The 26,471-nt window shown below is 40.4% G+C and overlaps 1 protein-coding gene across 1 annotated transcript; it reads left to right on the top strand.

Annotated features, from left to right (window-relative positions):
- On the top strand, positions 1-25,473 carry ACTR10 (actin related protein 10). Its single transcript, XM_084792336.1, has 13 exons — positions 1-167; positions 2,898-2,970; positions 4,161-4,243; positions 5,473-5,581; positions 7,905-8,012; positions 8,806-8,873; positions 13,962-14,041; positions 17,859-17,894; positions 20,101-20,180; positions 20,262-20,335; positions 21,766-21,847; positions 22,909-23,110; positions 25,059-25,473. The coding sequence occupies exons 1-13, from the start codon at positions 91-93 to the stop codon at positions 25,238-25,240; spliced, it is 1,254 nt and encodes a 417-aa protein (XP_084648462.1). The 5' UTR covers positions 1-90; the 3' UTR covers positions 25,241-25,473.
- Positions 25,474-26,471: the final 998 nt, after the last annotated feature.

Raw genomic sequence — 26,471 nt, 5'->3', positions numbered from 1 at the left:
CAGCCGCGCGAGGACCCCGCCCCGCCCCCGCGCCGAGGTTAGCCGTAGCCCGGCTGACCGCTTCGCTGTCTGTCCATCAGTCTCTGAGCGATGCCGCTCTACGAGGGTCTCGGGAGCGGCGGCGAGAAGACGGCGGTCGTGATCGACCTGGGAGAAGCCTTCACTAAGTGAGTGGCTGTGGGTCGGCTGTGGGCCCCGGGCAAGTGAGGGTGGTAGGCCCGCTGGGCACCCCGGAACCCTCCCCCAGCGATCCCGAAGATGTCCGCGTTCATTGCCTTCGAGGCTAAGCTCAGTCCTTGTCAGTGAGGAGGGTGTTGTCAAGGAGGACGCTCCTGGGTGATGCGAGCCTTGAGGATCCGTTGGGCTAAGTAGGATCTGGATTACCTGAGAGGCCCAGGAAGCTCTAGAAACAGTGGCCTCTCACCCCCCCCCTCCCTCCACCCCCCCCTCCCCTACCCCCCTCCTAAGGTGATGAGGGCCATCGCTGCTGAGTTTGACAGCGACGACCCAGATCTTACCTCCCTCGGCCTGGGTCAGGTAGGAAAGCAACAGTCGAATTGTAACGCCGGCTGACTCTTTCCATCATAAAACATTTACGGAATGGAGCTCTGTTGGTTCTGGAAATAGATTGTACCCCCAAGAGTGTAGGAAATCCAGCTAGGGAGACCGGACACACGAAGGCGAGCAGCTGTATAGATAAGACTGGAAATTCTGTTGGTTACCCTAAACTCTTAGACTCACATTTTGCACCTTAAAAGAGTATTTTGTAAACACCAGAGTAGTGGTCCTCAAAGAGGCAGTCAAAGGCAGAGAGGAAAGACACAAATGCGTGAACCTTGGAACGTTTGTACAGCGACTTGATGGGCACTTTTGAACTCTTTGGACCCTCTATGTAAGAGTCCTTGTATTGGACTCAAAGGAAAACACAGAATTACATCATATATACACGTATGTATATATGGGGTTCTATATGAAGTAGAGATGTCTGAGTTATTTTTTTACACATCTGTAAGCATTGTCTAACCGGCAGTAGTTAACTATTAAATAACTATTAAATTAAGTAACTATTAAATAAATGGTCACAAGACATTGGTCCTTAGAAGCTACAAAATTGGAGTAAACGTAGTACTGGATTATTCTCTTGTTCTCTGCAAGGCCCTCGAATATTGATATTTTATTTTTTTAAAACAATATGATAAATACTTAGAGATTAATACCAGAAAATAATTATTTTGGCTATACATTGAAAAAATAAATTATTAGATAGGAATATGATGGAAAACACAGGAGATATGTAGGTTTTTAAAATGGTAACAAGGAGAACTTAAATTTCCCCCGTACATTGTACCTTGAGGACTTTGAGGAGCACTGAATATAAATAACACTGAGATGAGAGTGGAGAGAGAGATACACCTAGGCCCGGGAGAACAGCATCAAAAAGTACCCAGGAGAACAAAAGGTGTGATATAAGGGTAATTGCAGTATAATAATTTTCTCAACTTTTTTAAAAAGTAAAACTTGTTTTTCTAACACAAAAGAAATACAGCACTGAATACTAATTTTTCTTTTGTTTTTATGTGTTTGTCTGATGTTGCCCAGGTTAGCTCTACACTCCTGGTTCCGCTGCCTCTGCCCTCCGGAATGCTGGTATTGCAAATATGCCTTCATGCTTGCCTTAAATACTAATTAGAACTTTTTTCCCTGCATGTTATTGTGTTGCCTGAATGTGTGTCTGTGTGAGGGTGTTGGATGCCCCTGGAACTGGACCTCCAGACAGTTGTGAGTCATCCTGTGGTTTGCCAGAAATTGAACCCAGGTACTCTGAAAGAGCAGTCAGTGCTTTTAACAACTGAGCCATCTCTCCAGGTCCTAAATGCTCATTTTAAAGAAGATTTATTTATTTGTGATGTTTACAGTGTTCTGCCTACAGGCCACATGAGGGAACCAGATCTTATTATAGATGGCTGTGAGCTACCATGTGGTTGCTGGGAGTTGAACTCAGAACCTTTGGTTTGTTTGTTTGTTTGTTTGTTTGTTTTTCTGAGACAGGTTTCTCTGTGGAGCCTTGGCTGTCCTGGACTCATTTTATAGACCAGACTGGCCTCAAATTCACAGAGATCCACCTGCCTCTGCCTCCTGAGTGCTGGGATTAAAGGTGTCGTGTGCCACCATGCCCAGCCCTTTTCTGTTTTTATATATTTAGGTATATAAGCACTGTTGAGTTATAGTTGCTTGCAGTATGTAGTATAGTAACATGCTTTAATAGTATGTAATCTAACAACAATCACATAACTATAGGTACAATACACTGTATTTTTGGCTATATGTAAGTACACCCTTAGGATGTATAATTAAATCACCTACAGTGCACTTTCCATTGAGTGATGCGTGACTCTTTGAAGGAAGGCACATAGTGTAGATCCAAGGTTGTAAAAGTAAATGTCTTCTAAAATTCAGTTAGAATCTTAAAAGTAGAGGAAAATGAAGTCTACCTTAAAATGAGACACTCAGCCGGGCATGGTAGTGCACACCTTTAATCCCAGCACTCTGGATGAAGAGACAGGTAGGTCTCTTGTGAGTTCGAGGCCAGCCTCATCTACAAAGTGAATCCAGGAAAGCCAGTGCTCTTGTTACATAGAGAAACCCTGTCTCAAAAAAACAAAAAATAAATAAAATGAGATACGCCAGTAATATTTCAGTATTAAAATTTTGATATGCTTTGCTTCTTTAATGCATGATATAAAATTATTAATAATGTCATTATCTTTTTAGGTTTTTTTCTTTGACCCTTTAAGTGCATCAGAGATATTTCTAGATGCTTTGTGGCCACTGTTTCTCTGTTAGATATTTAGAAAGAATGTTATAAGTTGAGTGTGTAATTTTCCATTTCTTTGCAGGTGTGGATTTGCAGGAGAAACTGGTCCACGATGTATAATTCCTAGTGTGATAAAAAGAGCTGGCATGTCTAAGGTATTAACCAATGAAAAAACTATAGACTGGGAAGATGGCTCAGTGGGTAAAGGTGCTTGTTGAACAAGCCTGGCAGTGGAGGTCATACCCAGAACCCACATAAAGGTGGCGAGAACCAGTTCCACAAAGTTGTCACCTGACCTCCACACAAGTGCTGTGACCTCACTCTCACACATCATGCATGTACACGCGCGCAAACACACACACACACACACACACACACACACACTATTTTAATAAGTATAAGATGTGAAAATGAGAAAAATAAAATATAACTTCAAGAGAGTTTGACAAATTTATTGAAGTCTGATTTTGTATAGCATGAATTTAATCATGATATGCAACAATCATAAAATCCAGGGAATGAACCAAGTCTAGAATATTTGAGGAAGCCTTTGCTGTGTTTTGTTTTTTAAAATTTCTCTTTTTTTGGTTTTAATATTTATTTTTGTTTTATGTGTGTGTGTGTGTGTGTGTGTTTTACCTGCACATATGCAAGTCCACTTCGTATATGCAGTGGTCTTGGAGGCCAGAAGAGGGCGTCAGATCCCCAGGATCTGCCTTTACGGTTGTGAGCTATTATGTGTAAGCTGAGAACCAAACCAAGGTCTTCTGTTCACAGCCATCGCTCCAGCTCTTTCACACTTCTTAAGCACATCTCAGAATTTTTTATCATCAGTCGTGCCCAAATGATAAGTCAGATGAATTAAGGAAAAAAGCTTGTAAACACTGTTCTGTGTACTTACTTGTAGGCATACACGTCTACTCTTACTGTTCAAAATTGCCATTTTTTTTTTTTAGCCATTGCCAGTTCTTTGGAATTCCTTATTTAAGAGATTACCGTTTTGTGGGGAGTATTTTGTTTTGTTTTGGGTTTTCTTTTGTTTTGAGGTAAAGTTTTATATAACTTAGCTTGGCTCAGTGACCTTAAATCAGATCTCCCTGCCTGTTCATAGGCATGTGCCACCACATGAAGTTTTATACATTTCTGTACTGTTGGACTGAAACCAGGGCTTTGTATATGCTATGCAAGTCCACCAATTGAACTATAGCCTTAGCCCAAGGTTAATTGACTTCTAATTTTAATATCCTTAATATAAATTCCATTTATTATGAGGAAATATATTACTGAATTTAAAAGCACAAAAGATTGTTTTGTTAATATAAGAAAACATTTTAATTTTTTACAGCCAATCAAAGTTGTTCAATATAATATCAATACAGAAGAATTATATTCCTACCTAAAGGAATTCATCCACATACTGTATTTCAGGTAAGACGAAACTATTTCAGGCTTGTTTTTTTCCCCTAACTTCAGCAGTTAGATTTTTTTTTTCTTCCTAATGCCAGTTGTAGGAATGTTTGGCTATATTGCATCTGATGCAAAAAACAAAATTGTATTTCATTGCCAGTTTTATCTTCAACCTTTTAAATTTTTTGAAACTTTTATAAAATATGTAGGTGCATATGGATGTCTCTGGGCACTTGAGTGCCAAGGTGTGTGTATGGAGTCAGAGGACAAATTGTGGGCGTCAGTTCTCTCCTTCCATGTGGTCCCGTCAGTCTGACTCGGGCTTGTCAACAGGTGCCTTCACCCCTGAAGCATCTTGTCAGCCCCGTCTTCAACCTTTGGAAAAACACACTTGAAGATTAGAAAATTGAAACCATAAGAAAACATTAAAAGGGATTGACAGTATACAAATAAAATCTCAGTCAAGTTCAAGTAAATAAGAGAGATTGATAAGTAAATTATTGGATATCCATAAGGTGAAACAGTGTGTAGTCATTATTGGGGCTGAGGCCTTTTGTTCAGCGCTAGATACTTGTTAGCTCTAAGTTCTCTGCTAAGCAGCAAAGAGCGGCAGGAAACTGTTCTGTATCTACGTGTAGTGAATCAGAAAAATGAGGTGTATTGAAAAATGAAAAAGGCACATGAAAGAACAGCTATGGGTGGCCAGGCATGATAAGGACGCCTTTAGTCCCAGCACTCAGGAGGCAGAGCAGAGGCAGATGGATCTCTGTAAATTCAAGGCCAGCCTGGTCTACAAAGTGAGTCCAGGACAGCCAGAGCTCTGTTACACAGAGAAACCCTGTTGGGATGGGAGGTGGAGAACAACCATATTTGTGCCTAAATATGTGCTTACACATTCACAAGAATACGAAAAAAACAATGCAAAGCATTTCCAGTACTTCCTGGGCAATAACATTTGTTAGAATCTTGTGGTTTTCAAGTTAATGCCTATAGTGACTAGAGTTTTGTCAGCTTATACTCACCACTTTTGCACATTCACAAAAGGAACTAACTGTAATGGCTAATGGTAATGACAATGGCTGTTGTTCCTGCTATAGTGCTTGGCACACTCCACGATCTCAGAAACATTATCTTCCTGGAGTAATAAAATGGTTTATTTTTTGTTATAAAGCATGTGATAGTACAGTTTATACTTGCCAAAAAAAGTACAGATCTTTGCTTCCTTTTAAAAACAAAACTGTCATTTTCAGGCATCTGTTGGTGAATCCCAGAGACCGCCGGGTTGTGGTGATTGAGTCGGTATTATGTCCTTCCCACTTCAGAGAGACACTTACTCGAGTTCTTTTCAAATACTTTGAGGTACCTATTTTTATTTTTGTGTGTATATATGTGTACACATATATATGTGGGTATTTGTAGAGGCCAGAGGTCCAGTGTCTTCCTTAATCATTTGTCCATCTAGTATTTTCTTTCTTTTTTTTTTTTTTTTTTTTTTACATTTTTGAGGTCTTATGAAGCCCAAGTTAGCCTTAAACTTGGTGTATAGATGATGCTGACCTTGAACTTCTGATCCTCCTGCCTTGACCTAGCCTCCAATGTCTGCGGTGCCTGCCTTTCCCTCTATGTGCTAGGGTTATACATGCACCTCACGTCTTTCTTTAGTGCCGGGATGGAGATTAAGCCCATGGCTTCACACGGGCTGAGTAAGCAGTCCTACCAACTCAGTTGCAGCCCTAGCCTCTCCACCTTATTTTTCAGGACAGGGTCCCGTGGATTCAGTTGGCCTGGCTGGCCATGAAGTCCCCCTGACCCTCCTGTCCCTGTGTCCTCAGCACTGCCCTAGCCTTCTTTACCTGGGCCCTGGGCTCTGAACTCAAAGCTCAGGCTTGCACAACAAGGAGGATGTTTCCTGAGGAGACATCTCCTCAACCTCTTGAGATACCTATTTGCAAATGAAATTCATAAATTGTTTTTAAGTAGCAAGAAGGTGGAGGTTCAGTGGTAGGGCATTTGCCTGCCATGTACACTGTTGAGAAAATAAAAAGTCTTACATATTACATTTTAGGGAAATGCCCCACGTAACATTTTGCATAGGTATTCAAAGCTTAAACCCATGTTATCTCTTTCTTTGTATGTAACTGTACAAATTTGAGGAATTGGCCGTTTATTTTCTTTATTTAAGTGCTTATTTCATAACCATGTTAACACTTATAGTTGGGAAATGTTTTCTTTTCTTTTTTTCTTTTTTTTTTCAGTCTTTCAAGATAGGCTTTCTCTGTGTAGTCCTGGCTGTCCTAGAATATGCTCTGTAGACCAGGCTGGCCTCAAACTCACAGAGATCCACCTGCCTCTGCCTCCTGAGTCCTGGGATTAAAGGTGTGTGCCATCCCCCCACCCCCCCGCCCCAGCTTGTAGTTTTGCTCTATAAGCTGCTATATTATGATGGGATTCTGAATATCTTTAGTTATTATTATTATTGTGTATGTGCACATGATGATGGATGGTGTGCCACAGTGCCATTGTGGAGGTGAGAGAGCAGCTTTGGGGCTCTCCCTTCATGTGGGTTCCTGGGGTCACACTCAGGTCACACTCAGGCACCAAGTGATTGTACTTGCTGAGCCAAGCTGGCCTCTGGTGGTTTAAAAATATAGTTCATAGTACAAACTTTGCATATAATGATAATCAAGAATTTTTGCCTAGCAGGGTGTTCTGGCACATTCTTATCATCTCAACACTTGGGAGGTTAATGGAGGAGGATCAGCAGTTCAACTACATAGCAAGTTCAAGACCCTGGAAGGGCTGTTGATACAGTTCAGTGGGTAAAGGTGCTTGTCATTAGGCCTGATAACCTGAGTTTATTCAGTTCCCCAGGATCCACATGGTAGAGGGAGAGAACTCCCACAAATTGTCCTCTGACTTTTACATGTGTGCTACACCCACACCCACACACACACACACACTCACTCACTCACTCACTCACTCACTCACTCATGGCAGGGGTGGGGTGAGAGAAGGGGGAAGGAGGAAGGGAGAGAGAAAACAAAATTTTAATGGGAAAAGAAAAGGCTAAGCTACATGAGATCTTGTCTTAAATAAAAAAGTGAAAAGAATTGCTTCTTAAGGCTGGACGTAAGAGAGCATGCCTGTAATCCCAGCCCTTGAGAGTCTGAGCAGGAGTATCAGTGCAGTCATGGACAGCCTGGGCTACACAGTGAGACCCTTCTCTCTCTGCTCTCCCAAGTGGAAGGAAGGAAGGAAAGAAGGAAGGAAGGAAGGAAGGAAGCAGGGAAGGTCGAGGAGAGAAGTGTTGGGTTATTCTTTCCAGTACTTTCATCTGAATGGCAAAGCATCTATATTTTTAGTATCATCTTTTGAATATACATTTTTGTGGGCTTCTGTCTCTTTCAAAATTCTAAGAGGTATGTTGATAAAAATCTCTTGGAATTGTCATTTGGGAATGAAACAACCTAGTTAAATTACTTCTGTTTGTTGCAGTATACTTTGATTATTCCATAAATTCATTTAAATCAGAAAGCTAGTTCTTCGTTAATACCAACAATTGGTTGAATAAGCAAATCAATACAGTGTTCCTATGAATTTTTACAGTATATTTGCAAATAAATCAGATGCGTTCAGACACTGTATTCAACCCCAGTCTTGCTGCTGCTCTGTTGTTTTCCAGGTTCCATCTGTCTTACTTGCGCCAAGTCACCTGATGGCTCTCCTGACGCTCGGGATTAATTCGGCCATGGTCCTGGATTGTGGATATAGGGAAAGCCTGGTGTTGCCTGTATCTTTTTTATCAAGTAGCTCATGTTACAGATTTTTTTGTTCTGTTTTTTCTAACTCTCCCTCTTTTTTTTTTTTTTTTAAGATTTATTTATTTATTATGTATACAGTGTTCTGCCTGGATGTGCACCTGCATGTCAGAAAATGGCACCAGATCTCATTATAGATAGTTGTGAGCCACCCTGTGGTTGCTGGGAATTGAGCTCAGGACCTTTGAAAAGCAGGCAGTGCTCTTAGCCTCTGAGCCGTCTGTCCAGCCTCTAACTCATTTTTAACTAAAGTAAATTGGGCTTATAAAAATGATTTTTTTATTATTGAAGTATTTTGGATTACTATTTACAGTACAAGTTATCATGTGGTAAAGTTAATAAATTTAAAAGATTCTGTAGAAATTACCATTATGATTCAGTCCTAGTTTTTTCTCTAGGAGCAGATTTGGTTCCATTTTCAAAATGCATTATCAGTTAATGAGGATAGTTAACTTCTGAGAAAAGAATTTGGCCTTCATTATAGAAAAATACATTTCTTTTTCATGTGTGTCGACAGTCAGAATAGTATGCCATTGGGTTTATTGGATGCCTCTGGCCTAATTGAAGACTTTTGATGTGTGCGTGCATGTGCACATTAAGTCTGTTTTTTTGGTGAACACTATTAAAAGACTTGCTCTTGTCTTTTCTGTAACTTCTAAAACAAGTAAAAATTTTTCACCACAGTTGATTAGAACAGTAGAGGGTTATGTAAGTATCAAGAAACACATATATCCTAAGATGATAATGTCCTTGACTACACTATAGATATATGAAGGCATCCCAGTACTGAATTGCTGGGGAGCACTGCCCTTAGGAGGAAAAGCTCTTCACAAGTAAGTTTGATGTTTTATCACCAGTGCCACAAAAGCCAGTGCTTGTAATTTGATTTTTAGTTTATCCCATTCTCTTGTAGATTTGAATGCATTCATCAGTTTTTTTGAAATTATAATATAAATACATTTCACCCTTCCCTTTCCTCTGTCTAAGCCCTCCCGTCTAATCTCTCCTTTTCACGGCCTCTTTTTTCACTAGTTGTGTGTATGTCTCTGTGTATGTATACATATATATTCCTAAATATAGCCTGGTGAGTCCATATAACGTTACTTGTATGCATGTTTTCATGGCCCACCATTTGGCATTAGACAACCAGCTAGTGTGCTCTTCCCTAGGGAGGACCACTGCTCCCACTCCTAGCTTTCCTTAGTTGGCTGTAGTTCTTTGTGTAGGGTTGGGACCTTGTGGCTATTCCCTGTCCGCTTTGGCACATCCATCAATACTATCTTTATTCAGCTCACATTTGGACAGTCATTTTGGTCAGACTTTATGGGTGTAGCTTCTGATATTCCTAGGAGACAAACCTTACAGCCAACCCCCTGATGCTCTTGAGCTTTGCAGTCTTTCTACTCCCTCTTCCACAGGTTCCCTAAGCCTTAAGTGCTCGGGAATGAAGGGGTGAGGATTACAACTTTATCTCAAGATTTGGAGTCAGGAGCCTCCTCTCAGAACGTGCAATATCGTTTTTTACTGTTTTGGGTTACCTTAGTCAGTATGATCTTTTTTAGTCCTATCAAGTTACCTGTAAAGTTCATGATTTTTTTTAAACAACTGAATACTATTCCATAGTATATATGTGCCACATTTTCATTATCCATTTGTTGATTAAATGTACATTTCAGGAGCTGGAGAGATGGATCAGAGGTTAAGAGCGCTGCCTGCTCTTTAAAGGGTCCTGAGTTCAATTCCCACCAACCACATGGTGGCTTTACAACTATTTATAGTGAGGTCTGGTGTCCTCTTCTAGCATGCAGACAAAACACTGTATACTTAATAAATAAATAAATCTTTTTTTTAAAGTACATTTCAGTTGTTTCCATTTCTGAGCTATTGTGAATAGAACAGCCAGAAACATGGCTGAACAAATATCTGTGGAGTAGGATGTCCAGTGTATGTTTTTAGCATCTTGGTTAAATATTAAGTGGCTGAAGTTACGTGTGCTCATGTTTGGGCCTTTGATTTTGTTCCTTTGGTCTAGATGTCTGTTTTTGTGCCAATACCATATTGTTTTTATTACTATGGCTCTGTAATATATCTTAAGATCTTGAATTGTAGCCTGGTACAGACCTTTAATCCCAGCACTTGGGAAGCAGGGACAGGCAGCTCTCTGTGAGTTCAAGGCCAGCCTGGTCCAAAAAGAGAGTTCCAGGATAGCCAGGACTGTTACACATAAAAACCCTATCTTGAAAAACACAAAACAAATTTTTGTATGTTGAACCATCCCTGCATTTCAGGGATATAAAGCCAACTTGGTCATGGTATATAATCTTTTGATATGTGTTGATATTCTGTTTGCAAGTATTTTATTGAGTATTTGGAGGATGTTCATTAGGAATATTGGCTTCTAGTTCTTTTTTGGTGGTTGTGTCTTTACCTGGTTTGAGTCCTAGAATGATGCTGACTTCATGGGAGGAGTTTGGGAGCGCTCCTTCCCCCTCCTCCCCTCCCCCTCCCCCCTTCCTTTAGTGTTAAGAAGGACTGGTTATTAGAGATAGACTTGGGCTGTCTGGTAGAATTCTGCTGTAAATCCGTTTGGTCCTGGACATTTTTAGCTTGAAGACTTTTTATTACTAATTTCAATTTCTTCATTTATTATGGGTTTATTTTATGTGGCTGACTTCTTGTTTTAATTTGTGTGATTTGGCTGACCTAGGAATTCATCCATTTCTTTTAATTTTCTCTAGCTTAATGGGAATATAGGCTTTTAAAATATCTCTTTATACTATCTTGAATTTCTTTGGTGTCCGTTATAATGTTTCCATGTTTTATTATTATCTCTTCTTCTTTGTCTTCACCTTTCTTCTTCCTCTCGCTCCTCCTCTTCTTTTTCTGTCTTGTTTGTTTATTTTTGTGGGTGTTTTTTGGGGAGTGGGGAGGGGGTGGTTCAAGACAGGGTTTTTCTGTGCAATAGAGCCCCTGGCTGTCCTGTCCCTGTTTCTAATTCTAATTGTTTGGGTCTTTCTTTCTTAGCTCTGGATAGTTGGGCCAGGTGTCTGTCAATTTTATCTTCTCAAAGAACCAACTCTTAAGATTGTTTTTTCTTTGTTTTCTTTGTTTTCCGTTGTCTTTTATTATTTCTTGCTGTTGACTGTGTTTGGATTTTGTTTGTTTTTGTTTTTCAAATTTTGAAGTTGCATTATTAAGTCATTTATTTGTGCTCTTTTTGATTAAAGTGGAGATACATGGAGCTATAAATTTTCCTTGTAAGAAAATTTCAATGTCCCAGAGGTTTTGTTTGTTATGTTTTCATTTTCCTTTAGCTTCAGGAAGTTTTTATTTCTTTCTGGATTTCTTCATTGGCCCGTTCATCATGTAGCAATTAGTTGTTTAATTAGCATGAGTTTGTATATTTATTAGGAGGTTTTTTGTTTTTTTGTTTTTTTCTGTCAATTTTAAGTTTTATTGCATTGTGGTCAGATGTGTTTCAGTCTTTTATATTTGTAAAGATTTGTTTTGTGTCCCAAGATGTGGTCTATTTTAGAAACACTTCAATGTGCTGCTGGGTAGAATGTTTATTCTTTGGTGTTTGAGTAGAATATTCTGTAGATATCTGTTGTCTATTTAATATGTGATGTCAATAAATTCTGATGTTTCTCTGTTTATTTCCTATCCAAATGACCTGTCTATTGGAGAAAGGGGGCTAGTGAAGTCACCTATTAATGGATAATGTACGTATGTTTTTTAGTTAGATTGGGCACCCCAGTGTTTGCTGCGTATATGTTTCAGGATAGCAGTGTCTTCTTGGTTTGCTGTTCCCTTAGCTAGAGTAAAGGATTTATCTTTGTCTCTTCCGGTCAGTTTTAGTGTAGCGTTTATCATATGTTAGGATATGATGCGAGCTTGGTTCCTGGTCCCATTGACTTATGTAATTTTGTTCATTGTTTTACTCCAAAGTCATACCTCTCTTTAAAACTAAGAAGAGCTCTTGTAGGCAGCAGATAGATGGATTTTTGTTTCTTAATCTTTTATTTATTTGTTTGTTTGTTTGTTTTTTGAGGCAGTGTCTCTAAGATTTATTTATTATGTAGATGGTATCTGCCCGCATGTGTGCCTCTCTGCCAGAAGAGGGCATCATATTTCATTATAGGTGGTTGTGAGGCACTATGTGGTTATTGGGAATTGAACGTGGAACCTCTGGAAGAGCAGACAGTGCTCTTAACCACTGAGCCATCTCTTCAGCCCGTTTCTCGATCTGTTAAGCCAGCCTGTGTCTTTTGAATTAAGCACATTGATTTTAAAGTGTGTATTAACTGTGGTCATTGTGCTCTAGATTTTTATTGTATTCTCGGTGGTATTTTAATAAACTATGGTTTCGTATTTCTTTCTAGTCTCTGCTCTGCTCATTCCTCTCTTCAGCCTAAATCATACTTCCTGTATTTTCTTTAGGATTTGTTTGTTGGATACACTTGTTTTTACACTCTTTATATCATTTCCTTTGTTAGATAAATGTTTTTTGGACCATTATATCATGGCAAGTTTTTCTTTCTCTTTCAATAGTTTGTAGTTTAGCTGGGTATACTGTTCTGAGTTGGCCAGCATAGTCTTTTAGCACTTGGGATGTATTGCTCCAGGTCCTTCTGGCTTTCAAAGTTACCATTTAGAAATCAGCTGTAGGGCCAGGCGGTGGTGGCCCACGCCTTTAATCCTAGCACTCGGGAGGCAGAGGCAGGTGGATCTCTGTAAGCCTGGTCTACAAAAGGAGTCCAGATCTTGTCTATGCCATTGGCTTTGGATATTTCTTCCTTATCTATGTTTATAATTCTAAGGTTTGTTTAATTTTTTTCATGGTATCCCACACATTTCCTGTACTGTTTTGTGTGTGTGTGTGTGTGTGTGTGCGTGCGCGCACACGTGCACGTGCACACACTTTTTTTATTTTAATTATTCATGTTCCTTGATTCTTTGGTCTAGATCTATTCTGTCTTCTGCTCAATTCATTTCAATTGCAAAGCTTTCCTTTGGGTGTTTTTTGGTTTTTTTTGTTTTTGTTTGTCTTGGCTTTTGGTTTTTGGAGACAGGTTTGTCTGTAGCCTTGGCTATCCTGGACTCCATCTGTAGACGAGGCTGGCCTCGAACTCACAGAGATCTGCCTGCCTCTGCCTCCCTGAATGCTGGGATTACAGGCGTGCACCACCATGCCTGGCTTCTTTGTGATTTCTTTAAACACCTTGAATTCTTTGATGAAGTTTATTATTGTTCTTTAAGTTCTGTGTCCTTGAGTTCATCTAGGTAATTGCCATTGGCAAGCCTTTCTACAAGAGTGGTAGGTTTAGGAGAGAAGATACTGGCTTGGTTTTTCATAATGTTGGTAGTCTTTCCGTGAAATCAGAGCATGTGAGCCTCCTTTGTTAGTTCAGGCTAGGCCCTCGAGGACATGGGAAGTCTGGTTATAGAGTTGGGTGGTGGAGGCAGCACAGAAGAGGCTAGAACTTGATGGGAAGTCTGGGTATAGAATGGGGTGGTTGGATGTATTTCTTTTTTTAAAATAAAATCTGAAGATTTATCTTCTTTGGTAGAGTACTTACCAGCATGCACAAAGCCTGTTACATTAAGTAAGTATCACTTCAGTCTAAAATTGCTAAATAAAGACACAGAATCCGAAGCATACCACATAATACCAGGTACAGTGATGTACAACTGTAATCCCAACATCAGCACCTTGGAGGTAGAGGCAAGAAAATCAGAAGTTCAAGGTCACTCTCAACTACATAGGAAGTTCAAAAGCAGCCTGGCCTACAAGAGACCTAGCCTCAAAACAAACATTTTTATATGAGACATCATAATTTCTTACTTTGTAGTGAAGCTATTAAATAAGAAAAGATTATCATTTGAAATATGTTAATTTCAATAACTTTTTCAAATTTCAGGGAATTGGAAACTCAACTGTTGGAACAATGTACTGTTGACACTGGTGCTGCCAAAGGACAGAGCCTTCCCTCAGTGATGGGTAATAAGCTGTTTAAGAGTGGAGTATGCAGGGCTGGAGAGGTGGCTCAGAGGTTAAGGGCGCCACCTGCTCTTCCCAAAGTCCTGAGTTCAATTCCCAGCAACTACATGGTGGCTCACAACTATCTATAATGAGATCTGGTGCCCTCTTCTGGCCTGCAGGGGTATATGCAGGCAGAACAATGTATACATAATACTTAGTGAAGTATGCTTCTCAAGCTTTTAACTTATATTTTACTCTGCCCATTGCTAGTTTTCATTTCTCTACACTGTGCTTGACCTTGCTCCAGTTATGTATTGTTGCTCCTAGTAAGTGCAGCTGTGTGTTAGCCATCTTTTCTAGAAATCTTGGTGTTTGAATCATCTTGTCCTCCTATGCTCTCCTCCCTTTGCTTTCAGGAGTCATTCTTCCTTGGCTTCTTCTGTTCTTACTTTCTCTACTAGTGGTTCCATGGGGGACTTGTTTGTTTGTTTGTTTGTTTTTCTTCTTTCTTCCTATGGCTTTTAAGCAGGTGTCATCAATTCCTCTGACTGAGTCACATCTGTCTGCATGCTGTTGATTCTCAGATGAGGCCTGACCTTTCTGAACTTGACACTATTATTTCCAACAGATTGTTAGGTACAAACTGCACATGTCACTTAAAGCCTCAAAATCAACACTCCTAAAAGTGATCACAGTATCTTTTCTTTTGTCACTTTTCTTTTCTTTCTTTTTGTTTTGTTTGTTTTTTGAGATAGTTTCTCTGTGTAGCCTTGGCTTTCCTAGAATTTACTCTGTAGACCAGGCTTGTTCGACTCAGAGGTCTGCTGCCTCTGCCTCCGAGGCGCTCAGCTTCTCTTGTAATTTTTCATTAATTGTTACTAGGAAGAGATAAAGTGATGTATTTAAATTTTTTTTATGTAATAGCATCATCTCTGGTTCTCCCTTTAGAAGACAGAGAGTTAGCAAAGCTTTCCAGTTCTTCCTCAGAAAAGTCTTTCAAATTTCACCTGTTTATACCTTTCCCACCGCTGCACCTGTGAAAGCAGAGCCCCTGTTGGCTTGCCCTTGTCATCTCTTCTTGTCTTCCTGTGGGCCTGGCCTTTGCTGATTTTGTTTATTTTATGCTGTTGTCAGTGCTAGCTTGTCCCTAAGTTGGTAAGAAGTTTTTTAGCTCCTACAAATTAACCCACATTTCATGTCTGCTACATGGTTTTCCACAGCCTCGTTCTGTTCTCCTCGTTAGCCATAACGCTCCCCTTTTCACTCCTCATTTCAGCTAGGGATTTAGTCTTCCCATCACCAAGAGCACTTATTTGCACGGCCTCTGTCTTCATCTTAGTTTTACCTGAGGACTGCCTCCCGCCACACACACTCTACTTAGGATTTTGTCCCTGCACATTACCCAGCTAGAAAGTCAACTTTTGTAAAGTTCCTTGTCTTTTGTAAGCAGAGAAGGTGGTCCCTCTAGTAAACTTGCACCTGACTCATTCCCGTTTGCTTAACTGAAGTGCCTTTGTACTGAAAATTTATGTTGGAAAGGGGAAAATACAGTTTTAGGGGGCTGGGCATGCTGGCGCACACCTTTAATCCCAGCACTCGGGAGGCAGAGGTAGGCAGATCTCTGAGTTCAAGGCCAGCCTGGTCTACAAAGTGAGTCCAAGGACAGCCAGGGCTGTTACACAGAGAAACCCTCTCTCAAAAAACAAACAAACAAAAAATACAGTTTTAGGGGCAGTTAGCCTTGCTTTTCATGTCTCCAGAGTGAGTTCTAGGGTACCCAGGGCTGTTGGAGAAACCCTATCTCTAAAAGAAAAAGAAAAAAAGAGGAAAAAATGACCATAAGCCATACATATTAGCATGCACTTGTAATCTCAGCTACTCAAGACACTGAGGCAGGAACACTGCATTTGAACTGGCCCAGGCAACATATAGAGGACCCAGCTGGGGATGAGGGGGGGGGCGGGGAGATGGGCTTTAACTATAATATTAGGAACTTCTACACTCTTGGGATTGTAAACCCACGTTATGAACCTTCTTTGACTTACTCTGATCTTTCCCGCCCATACACTGCAGAATCCTAATCTGCGTTACATTTCTGACATTGGGAAGTCAGAATTGGCATAGTTTGCTTGTGATCCCAGCATTTGGGGAGGCAGCGGCAGGCAGATCTCTGAGTTCAATACCAGCCTGGTCTACAGATGGAGGACAACCAGAGTGTAGACAAATTGAAAGTGTTCTCTCTGAACTCCTTAGCAAATATAGATAAAAATCTCAGGTGAATTTTCAATTAGCCTCTTTCACTTAGTACTTAGAACCTTTTTTTAAAAAAAGAATAATTTCCACCCTATGGAAACCTAAGTAGATTAGGGCTAACCTGGATCACATAGCAAGACCCTGTCTCCGGAAAAGAGACTCTTAAGTGCCCTGATTTGGAAAGTGTATGGATGTAAATTCTATGCCAAACATTATGACTGAAGTTAAGTAGAGTTTTACTGTCTCTTTTTAAAGTAGCATGCAATCCTAACTGAACTAACCCTTTACCTGCAAAAAATGGCTCCTTATCAGCCTTTTTAAAAAAAGCTATGTGAATAGTCCTAGAAGGAGGGTAGCAGCTGTACAGGAAACATGCTTTACTCTTTTTCAAGCGTAGTGTGATTAAAGATGTCACTTTTCAAACTACGGCTTAATACTTTGAGGTTGTGGTTTTAGACTAAGCTTATTATAAATAGTTTACTTTAAGACAAAATGTACAGATCTGGGTGGGAATTACAAAGTTATGCTTACCCATTTGCCATGATCCATTTTCTTCATAAAGCATCTCTGTTTTTATATGCCAATAAAAATAGTTTCTAAGACTTGGCTTAGAAGATGTTATTTTATTATATATTGTTTTGAGAGAGGGTCTTACTATGTATACTTGACTGCACTGGAATTCAATACATAGGCCAAATTGCCCTCTAACTTAAAGAGATCCGACTGCCTGTGCCTCCTAAATTCTAGAATTAAAGGGGTAAGACACCACATCTGGCTGGTTTAGAAGACTTTAAATTTAGGTTAGAAAATTGTGTTTCTGTATCTACCTCCGAAAATGAGTATGCTGACAAATAATCCTATCATGTCAGTAGCATATCTAAAAGGTTACTTTTTACTCTGTGTGTGTGTGTGTGTGTGTGTGTGTGTGTGTGTGTGTGTGTGTGTGTGTTTTGTTTGCTTGTTTTTGAAACAAAGTTTTGTTATATAGTCTTAGTATACAGCCCAGGCTGGTCCTGAACTTGGAGCAGTCCCCCTGCCTCAGCTTCCTAAGCCACTATGCCAAGCCTTTTACTATTCTTTTTAAGTGTCATCTTAAGAAGTGACTGGAGAGATGGCTCAGAGGTTAAGCACACTGGCTGATCTTTCAAAGGTCCTGAATTCAATTCCCAGCAGCCTCATGGTGGCTCACAGCCATCTGTAATGAGATCTGGTGTCCTCTTCTGGTGTGCAGGTGCACATGCAGGCAGAGCACTGTATATATAAGTAAATCTTTTTTAAAATGTCATCTCCAGAAAGGATTGGGAAAGAACAAAGGGGGAGAGAAGAAGATAGGGGGAGTACTGTGATTAAACTATTACATACATGTGTGGAGATGTAGTTTATTATAAAATCCCATTTTTTTTCTTTTTTTCCGAGACAGGATTTCTCTGTGTAGCTTTGACTGTCCTGGACTCTTCTTTGTAGGCCAGGCTGACCATGAACTCACAGAGATCCTCCTGCCTCTGCCTCCCGAGTGCTGGAATTAAAGCATGCGCCATCACACCCAGCTAGTTCTTTAATTCTTAATAAAATTCTTTTTCAGGTTCGGTTCCAGAAAGTGTCCTAGAAGATATTAAAGGTAAGCAGAGTTTTCTCTGTCAACATGTGGGTCTTTGGTATAACTCGGGTCATCAGGCTTGACAGGAAGTACACCATCCATCACCCTGGCCCTGAAGTTCTCAGTTTTTGTTTCTTTCGTTCTTCACCCCCACCCCACCCCATTTGGTTTTTTGAGGCAGGGTTTCTCTGTGTAGCCTTGGCTATCATGGACTCGCTTTGTAGACCAGGCTGGCCTCAAACTCACAGAGATCTGCCTGCCTCTGCCTCCTGAGTGCTGGGATCACAGGCGTGCTCCACCACACCCAGCGGCCTCTTTCATTCTTTAGTGCTAGTTCCAAGAGCACATGTTTTTAAAAGTGCAGGTAGGAAATATGTTCAAAATGGAACCAGGTGTGGTGGCATGTGCCTACAGTCTCCGCGTGTAGGGCAAATACATACAGACAGCAGGTTTCAGGCCAGCTAGGGATGTCCAGTGAAACCCCGACTGGGGGAAAAAGCCATGTTGCTAAATAGCATGTTGAACAATAGAAACTTACATTTTACTTATTTATTTACTTTTTTTTTTTTTAAAGCTTTTCAGTTTGTTTGTATAAATGTTTTGCCTAAATGTATGTATGTGCACCACATGAGTGCTTGGTGCTGTAGAGGTCAGAAGGCATTAGCTTCCCTGCAACTGGAGTTAGGTTGGAAGTGCTGGGAACCAACCCCGGTCTTCTGGAAGAACAGGTGTCATTAACCACTGAGACATCTCCAGCCCCTAGCAGGATTTTTGGTTTTGTTTGTTTGTTTGTTCGTTTGTTTTTTGACAGGGTCTCTCTGTGTTAGCCTTGGCTGCTTGGCTGTCCTGGACTCGCTTTGTAGACCAGGCTGGCCTCGAACTCAGTGATCCGCCTGCCTCTGCCTCCTGAGTGCTGGGCTTAAAGGTGTGCGCCACCAAGCCCGGCTGTTTTGTTTTTTCAAGACACGGTTTCTCTGCTGTCCTGGACTCTCTTGGTAGGCTAGGCTAGCCTCAAACTCCGTGATCCGCCTGCCTCTGCCTCCCAAATGATCCACCACTGCAAGAAATTTGGCTGAAGTCATTTGATTTCTTGCATTTCACCCCAGCTTTTACTCAGATTTTAAATTTTTACTTATTCCTATGTCTAAAGGCCTTATTAAGGATATGGGTATTCAAAATGCAAATATTAAAAGAATACAGTAGCAGGCCGGGGATATTGCTAGATGGCCATGCACCACAGAAACTGAAGCAGAGAGCCAAGGGGAGTTGTGTGTCTTCACTAAGACTTTGTTTTGTTTTGGTTTTCGGTTTTTTGGGTGTTGTTGTTGTTGTTTTTTTTTTTTTTTTTTTTTTAATATGAGTACTCTAGTTCCATGTACACCTGCACTCCAGAAGAGGGCATCAGATCCCATTAGAGATGGTTGTGAACCACCATGTGGTTGCCAGGAAGTGAACTCAGGTCCTCTAGAAGAGCAGCTAGTGCTCTTAACCACGGAGCCATCTCTCCAGCCTAGTTTTTGGTTTTTCTTTCTTTTCTTTTTTCTTTTTCTTTTTGTTTTGTTAGGGGGGTTTCGAGATAGGGTTTCTCTGTGTAATCTCGGCTGCCCTGGACTTGGCCTTGTATTGTAGACCAGATTGGCTTCAACTCACAGAAGTCGGCTTGCCTCTGCCTGCCTGAATGCTGGGATCACAGGCATGTTCCACCACTCCCAGCTCCCTAAGATCAAAAGGAGAAGCAGGGAAATAGAAAACCTAAAAACACATGCTGTTTAACTGGGAGAGCTGTCTTTCATGGTGCTGCAGCTTATTTGTGTAGTTACGTTTCTACAAAGGCTATGAAATGGCAGAATGACTCTGCAGGGTTATTTTTAGAATGTGGTTTTGTAGGCAACACTCCACAGGGAAGCCTGCACCCTTGCTCTTGAGTGTGTCTGTCTCTTCCTGGGCTTCTCTCTTTCCTCTCTCTGCCTCCTCCAGTCTCTCTCTCATCTCTCTGGCCTCTCTTTTTTTTTTTTTCTCGTAAGCTTAATGCTTAAGCCTGTATTAAAATACCTTTAATAAAACCTCATTTCTGCTTTATATAAAAGCTATAAAATAATGCATGATTTTACAGAAGATGAATATTTAAATTGTATGTTCACTTAAATAGGATTGTTTTAGGTAAGTTGTAAGCTCACCATTCATTCAACAAGAAGTAGTAACAAAGGCTTATTTCCTCCTTTCTAAGTGCGTACGTGCTTTGTAAGTGACCTGAAGCGTGGCCTACAAATCCAAGCAGCAAAATTTAATATTGATGGGAATAATGAGGTAAGCTTACAAATTATATCTTTTGCAAAAGTTACTTACATGTTTGCTTATAATTATACCTTTTTTTTTTTTACATTTCAGCGTCCCTCTCCACCCCCAAATGTTGAATATCCATTGGATGGAGAGAAGATTTTACATGTACTTGGATCAATCAGGTTAGACATTAAATTTTTGTTTGGTTGGTATTTTTCCCCCGCAAGATGAGGTTTCTCTGTGTAGCCTTGGCTGTCCTGGACTTGCTTTCTAGACCAGGCTGGCCTCGAACTTAACACTGATCCACCTGCCTCTGCCTTCCAAGTGTTGGGATTGAAGGCTTGTGCCACCACCACCTGATATATACATTAATTTTAATGAACAAAATAATGAGTTAAATTTTGGGCTCTAAAAAAATATTTGTATAAGACTTTAGGTGAGTGTTTCTAAATCAACAGTAAACTGTTTTTATGATGCTTCACTTTTAGCCAGTAATTTTATTCAACTTTTTAATGTTTTAAAAACATTATTTCCTGCCTGGGCGTGGTAGCTCATGCCTATAATCCCAGCACTTGGGAGGCAGAGGCAGGTGGATCTCCAAGTTTGAGGCCAGCCTGGTCTACAAAGAGAGTCCAGGATAGCTAGGACTACGAGAAAAATCCTGTCTGGGGAAAAAAAAATTCTTTCCTGTTCATCACAGTAATTCAGAATTATTTCAGTGAAACTAACACTGTTTCAAAAAGCAACAAGAAATAGGTTTTAAGATAAGGGTAGTAAACTCTTTAAGAACCAGGTAGTAAATCCCTGCAAATTTGAGGTCCATATAATATAGACTTTGCGCCCACTTAGCTCAACAGCTGGAGTGCAAAATCGACTGTATAATGTACAGTATATAAGCCAGTGATTACACCGGTGTTCTAATTAAGCTTCATTTGTAAAGTGGCTAGGTTTTATTTATAATCAGTCATTTGCTTGTTTGTGCTTTAGAACTTTGTTCTTGGACCCAGAGAGATGGTTCAGCAGCTAACACAGAGGAGCCAGGTTCAATTCCCAGTGCCCACACGGCACCTCTAATTCCAAAGTGTCTGAAGCTCTCTTTCAGCCTTTGTCGGCATTACATGCATATGGTCCACAGACACGCAGGCAAATACCCATAAATATAAAATAAAAATAAGTAAACTACTGGCTAGGTGTGGTGATGCACACCTTTAATCGTAGCACTCAGATGGCAGAGTCAGGTGGCTATACCCAAGTTTGAGGCCAGCCTGGTCTACAAAGTGAGTCGAGGACAGCCAAGGCTACACAGAGAAACCCTGTCTTGAAAAATCATTAAGTGGCATGTTGAATCTTGTTATATAGAATTTACAGAGTATAGCTTCTTTTGGGTTGTAATGCTTGAGGAGGTGTAATGGAATCCAAAACATGTAAACTTTACTGCAGCAGTAGCTAACACCTGAGGAATGTTTTCCATGTGCCAGCTCACTGAATCCCTGCTCAGCCCCTGGAGGTAGATGCCAGTACGTCCCCATTTATAGTGGGAAAGCTTTGTATTTAGTTATGTCATACTAAATGGTGGCCTATAAAATGCTCTCTTTTCTTTTTATCTCATTAGAGATTCAGTTGTGGAAATTCTTTTTGAACAAGATAATGAGGAGAAATCAGTTGCCACTTTAATATTGGATTCCCTTTTACAGGTATTTGTAAAGTCTCTCTTTGTTGTAACAGTCCTTCAAAGAAAGTTTTAGGTGTTATCTTCTGCATTTTTCCTTATCATATATTATTTATAAGAAAAGTAATTTTTCAGCTATTTTTTTTCCTCTTGTCTCTTTGTTTTTTGAGACAGGGTTTCTCTGTGTAGCCTTGATTGTCCTAAACTCGCTTTGTAGACCAGGCTGGCCTCGAACTCACAGTGATCCACCTGCCTCTGCCTTCCAAGTGCTGGGATTAGAGGCATGTGCCACCATGCCCAGCTATTTTTCAGCCATTTTTATCACTAATTTCCTATTGTAGTTTTTTACAGAATACTGTTACTTTTTTGAAAAATTATTTTTATTTAAATAATTTATTCAGATTACATCTCAAGAATACTGTTACTTTTTAAATACTGTATTATCCTGTCTTGAAAATGAGTACATGCATACTATTGCCTGTGCCACTTGGGATTTAGTCTGTTTTAAAGTCTATAAAAGTATGGGCCAGCTAGATGACATAACAGGTAAAGGTTCTTGCCGGCAAGCATGATTACCTGGCTTCAGCCCCCAGGACCTACATGTAGAGGAACAGCCCACTCCTGCCAGCTGCCCTCTAATCTCCGCACAAGCACTGGCACCTATATGCATACACACAAACCCACACACACCACATACACACACACTCAGCAGACAGCTGCATGATTTAGAGACTGAGTGTGAGGGCACATTCCTTTAATCCCAGCAGCTGGAGGCAGAGGCAGGGGATCTCTAACTTCAGGGCCAACCAGGCCCATATAGGGAATTTCAGGCCAGCCAGTGCTACATAGAGACACCCTGTCTAAAACAAAATCACCAACTAACTACATCTGAAGACTACTTGTTTTTAAATGCTCACAGGTGCATGTGCGTTTATTTCCATGGTGCTACACTTGTTGTATAAAGGAACATTACAGTCCTGGACATTACAGATGCTGCTGCTGTCCACCATGTCCATTTCTGTGTAGTAAGTCCAGCTTAACAGTATTCATCCAATCAAAATAACTTTTCTTCTTCTTCAACAACAGTGCCCAATAGACACCAGGAAGCAACTGGCCGAGAATTTGGTAGTCATAGGTGGCACATCTATGTTGCCAGGATTTCTCCACAGATTGCTTGCAGAAATACGGTATTTGGTAGAAAAACCAAAATACAAAAAGACACTTGGCACCAAGACCTTCCGAATTCATACTCCACCTGCAAAGGCTAATTGTGTGGCCTGGTTGGGAGGTAAGAACATAGTCCTGAGTGGTATTACTAATGACTGTATCAAAGTAAAATTATCTACTGTTCAAAACTATTCACCTCATCAGTACAACTGTTAACTGGGCCACATGCCTTACAACAACCCACCTTGGAAGTGATGTTTGATGTTTGGGAAGCTTGGCACTTAAGATGATGAAAATAGCATTTTCCACTGAGAAATAAACCCCAAAATCTAATCATTTAGAAGGCTGAGGCAGGGGCCGGTGTGGTGGCGCACGCCTTTAATCCTGCCACTCAGGAGGCAGAGGCAGGTGGATCGATGTGAATTGAAGGCCAGCCTGGTCTACAAAATGAGTCCAAGACAGCCAAAGCTACACAGTGAAACCCTATCTCAAAAAAAAAAAAAAAAAAAAAAAAAAGGGAAAGAAAGAAAAAGAAAAACAGTATTTTAAAAATTAAAAAAATTTTAAAAGGCTGAGACAGGAGGATCAGGAGTTTTGAGGCAAATCTGGGCTACATAATGAATGCCAAGCCAGTCTAAACTACAAAGTGACACCTGCCTCAAATGAACAAATAATTTTTATTAAAGTGTGACTTTTCTCCAAATTATACAAATTTTTAGAATTGTATGCCTGTTTCAGCTGGCCTTTGCCCTGTGATTTTTTATTTTTACTTTTTAAGAAAACTCCATCCTTAGGGATGGGTTGAGTGTCACATGATTTTAACCCCAACACTTTGGGTTTTGTTTGTTTGTTAGTATATTTTATTAATTTATTCATATTACATCTCAATTGTTATCCCATCCCTCGTATCCTCCCATTCCTCCCTCCCTCCTATTTTCCCCTTACTCCCCTCCCCTATGACTGTGACTGAGGGGGACCTTCTCCCCCTGTATATGCTCATAGGGTATCAAGTCTCTTCTTGGTAGCCTGCTATCTTCCTCTGAGTGCTGCCAGGCCTCCCCATCAAGGGGATGTGGTCAAATATAACCCCAACACTTTGGAAGCAGAGACAGGCAGGTCTCTTATGCACTTGAAGACAGCCTAGTGAGCTCCAGGCCAGCCAAGACTACACAGTAAAACCCTGTCTCAAATAATGGACTTCATTTATTTAAAGTTTTCCCTCAGAATATTGAAAGTGATGACTTTATTCTAGCACTAGCTACTGTTACTTAAAACATTTGTTTAATGGTGGAAACCAGCCCTTCACTTTCCCCTTGCTTTGTGGTGGAGCTCATTGAGTGCTCTGAGGATGGTATTAGCACTGGGTCAGCACACCAGCTAGTTAGTAACTACTAGAGAGGAGCATCACTGATGTGTACAGTCACACATTGTGTATTTTGTGATCGAGCCAGTGGCAGGATCATGCACATAGAAAAACAAATGTTAGGAATTTTTTAAACGAAGATTGCCTTGTGTATTTTTATTAGATTTTTCAGTATAAAAACAAATCTTAAACTTTTAAAAGGGCTGAGTGTGGTGACGCACACCTTTAGTCCCAGCTCTTGGGAGGCAGAGGCAGGTGGATCTCTCTGTATTCGAGGTCAGCCTGGTCTACAAAGTGAGTCCGGGACAGCCAGGGCTATTGCACAGAGAAACCCTGTGTCAAAAAACAAACAAAACAAAAACCCCAAACTTTTAAAAGATGCCTATCAGGTTTATTTAATAACATGCAACAGAGTTATGACAAAAAACAAAAGAGTCTTTAAATTGAAAATCCTTCCACCTCATCGTATTTCACTTTCGTCTGGATTTTGTAATACCATAGACACTGTGACCTGGAAGGCTCACTCAGGTTACTTTCCACATAGGAGTTATGGCTGACCCTGTTATTCAGAATCTCATTGAACTGGAATTGAGAGCTTGATCAATATTGCAGAGTTTACCAGTCCTCTCTTTTCATAAAGTGGATATACATAGCTTATAGTTTCCTGACGTATCATCTGAGCTATAAAACTATTCTCACTACACAGGAGCTGTTTTTGGAGCATTGCAAGATATACTTGGGAGCCGCTCTGTTTCAAAGGAGTATTATAATCAGACGGGCCGCATACCTGACTGGTGTTCTCTCAACAACCCACCTTTGGAAATGATGTTTGATGTTGGAAAAACGCAGCCACCACTGATGAAAAGAGCATTTTCCACTGAGAAATAAATGTTTGAATAAATTCAGCCTCACTTTATTTCAAATTATCACCTAGAAGTCAATTGTACAAAGTATGTAGGATGCTTTAGTATATATAGGTGACTTTCATGTAACAAAGCATTTCTGAATTTTCTCTTTGCATTAATATTTAATTTTCTAACTTTGTCTCTTGTGTAGTATGGCAAAATAGTGGATGCTTGTGAGATGTATTTATATCAATAAAATATAGTTAAGCTGTTTAATTTTGGGAGTTTATTATATAGTCCACTTTCCTCCACAGCTTACATCTGTCCTGAGCACTAGAAACTCCGCTGATTTTACTATCCAGCCCATGAGTATTAGCCATTGCCAATCATTTCAGCTTCTTTTTAACTGTTTTTTTTTCTTTTTAACTTAAAAAAAAAACTGCGTAGGGGTGTGTGTGCGTCTGGATGCAGGTGTGGAGGCCAGAGGCATGACATCTTCTAGAGCTGTAGTCATACTGTGAGTCACCTGATGTGGGTGTTGGGAACCAAACTCAAGTCCTCGGGAAGAGCATGTGCCATCTCTCCAGTCTGTTCTTTCAGATTCTATGGTCTGTTCTTTAAAATCCTGTCTCTTTCCAGGCAGTGTGGCACGCCTCTGTAATCCCAGCACTCGGGGAGGCAGAGGCAGGCAGTTCTCTGTGAGTCCGGGACAGCTGGCTACACAGACAAGCCCTGTCTCGCAAACAAAAAAAGTAAAATCCTCTGTTTCACTGTGTACCCATAAGAAGTAGAGCTGCTTTTCCAAATCTGTTTGATCTTTCAGACTGTTAATAGCAGGGCCAGGCATTCATTAAGAAAGGCGTGCTAACCTCTACATTTCTATGAAATGTAATTATTTATAATTCTTAATAAACATTCATAAATATACTAATCTTTGCTTTTGGGCTTTATATTTTAGCACGTTTTTTTCTTCCCAACTAATTGACTCATTGTTTAACCTTCTTTCCCCTCATTTGTTTTAATGAACTTCCACCTGAGGTCAGGTGCTGTGTGTCTGGTATGTCTGTGTCTGTGTACCCAAACAGAGTAGGAACTAACACAAGTTCCCGTGTGTAATTCCACTCATAGTTTAATCACATTGCTTTCTGAGTTTTTCCAAGTCTTGCCATAACTTTACATACAAAGATACTAACACTTGAAGGAGATGGTTTCCTGGCAGGAAAAGTAGGGAAAGAAGAACCTGGTAGCCAGGCAGTGGTTGTGCAGCCTTTTAG

The sequence above is a fragment of the Acomys minous genome (genome assembly GCF_964271855.1).
Source record: "Acomys minous genome assembly, chromosome: 8".
Classification (NCBI taxonomy): domain Eukaryota; kingdom Metazoa; phylum Chordata; class Mammalia; order Rodentia; family Muridae; genus Acomys; species Acomys minous.
Note: the sequence above shows the minus strand (reverse complement) of the source record. Positions and strands in the feature narration are given on the sequence as shown.

What these genes read in the sequence shown, in the direction of transcription:
- ACTR10 (XM_084792336.1), top strand. Translation starts at nt 91, where the DNA reads ATGCCGCTCTACGAGGGTCTCGGGAGCGGCGGCGAGAAGACGGCGGTC. An exon ending in GAGCCTTCCCTCAGTGATGG is followed by an intron (nt 14,042 to 17,858) that starts GTAATAAGCTGT and finishes ATTCTTTTTCAG; the next exon opens with GTTCGGTTCCAGAAAGTGTC. An exon ending in CATGTACTTGGATCAATCAG is followed by an intron (nt 20,336 to 21,765) that starts GTTAGACATTAA and finishes TTATCTCATTAG; the next exon opens with AGATTCAGTTGTGGAAATTC.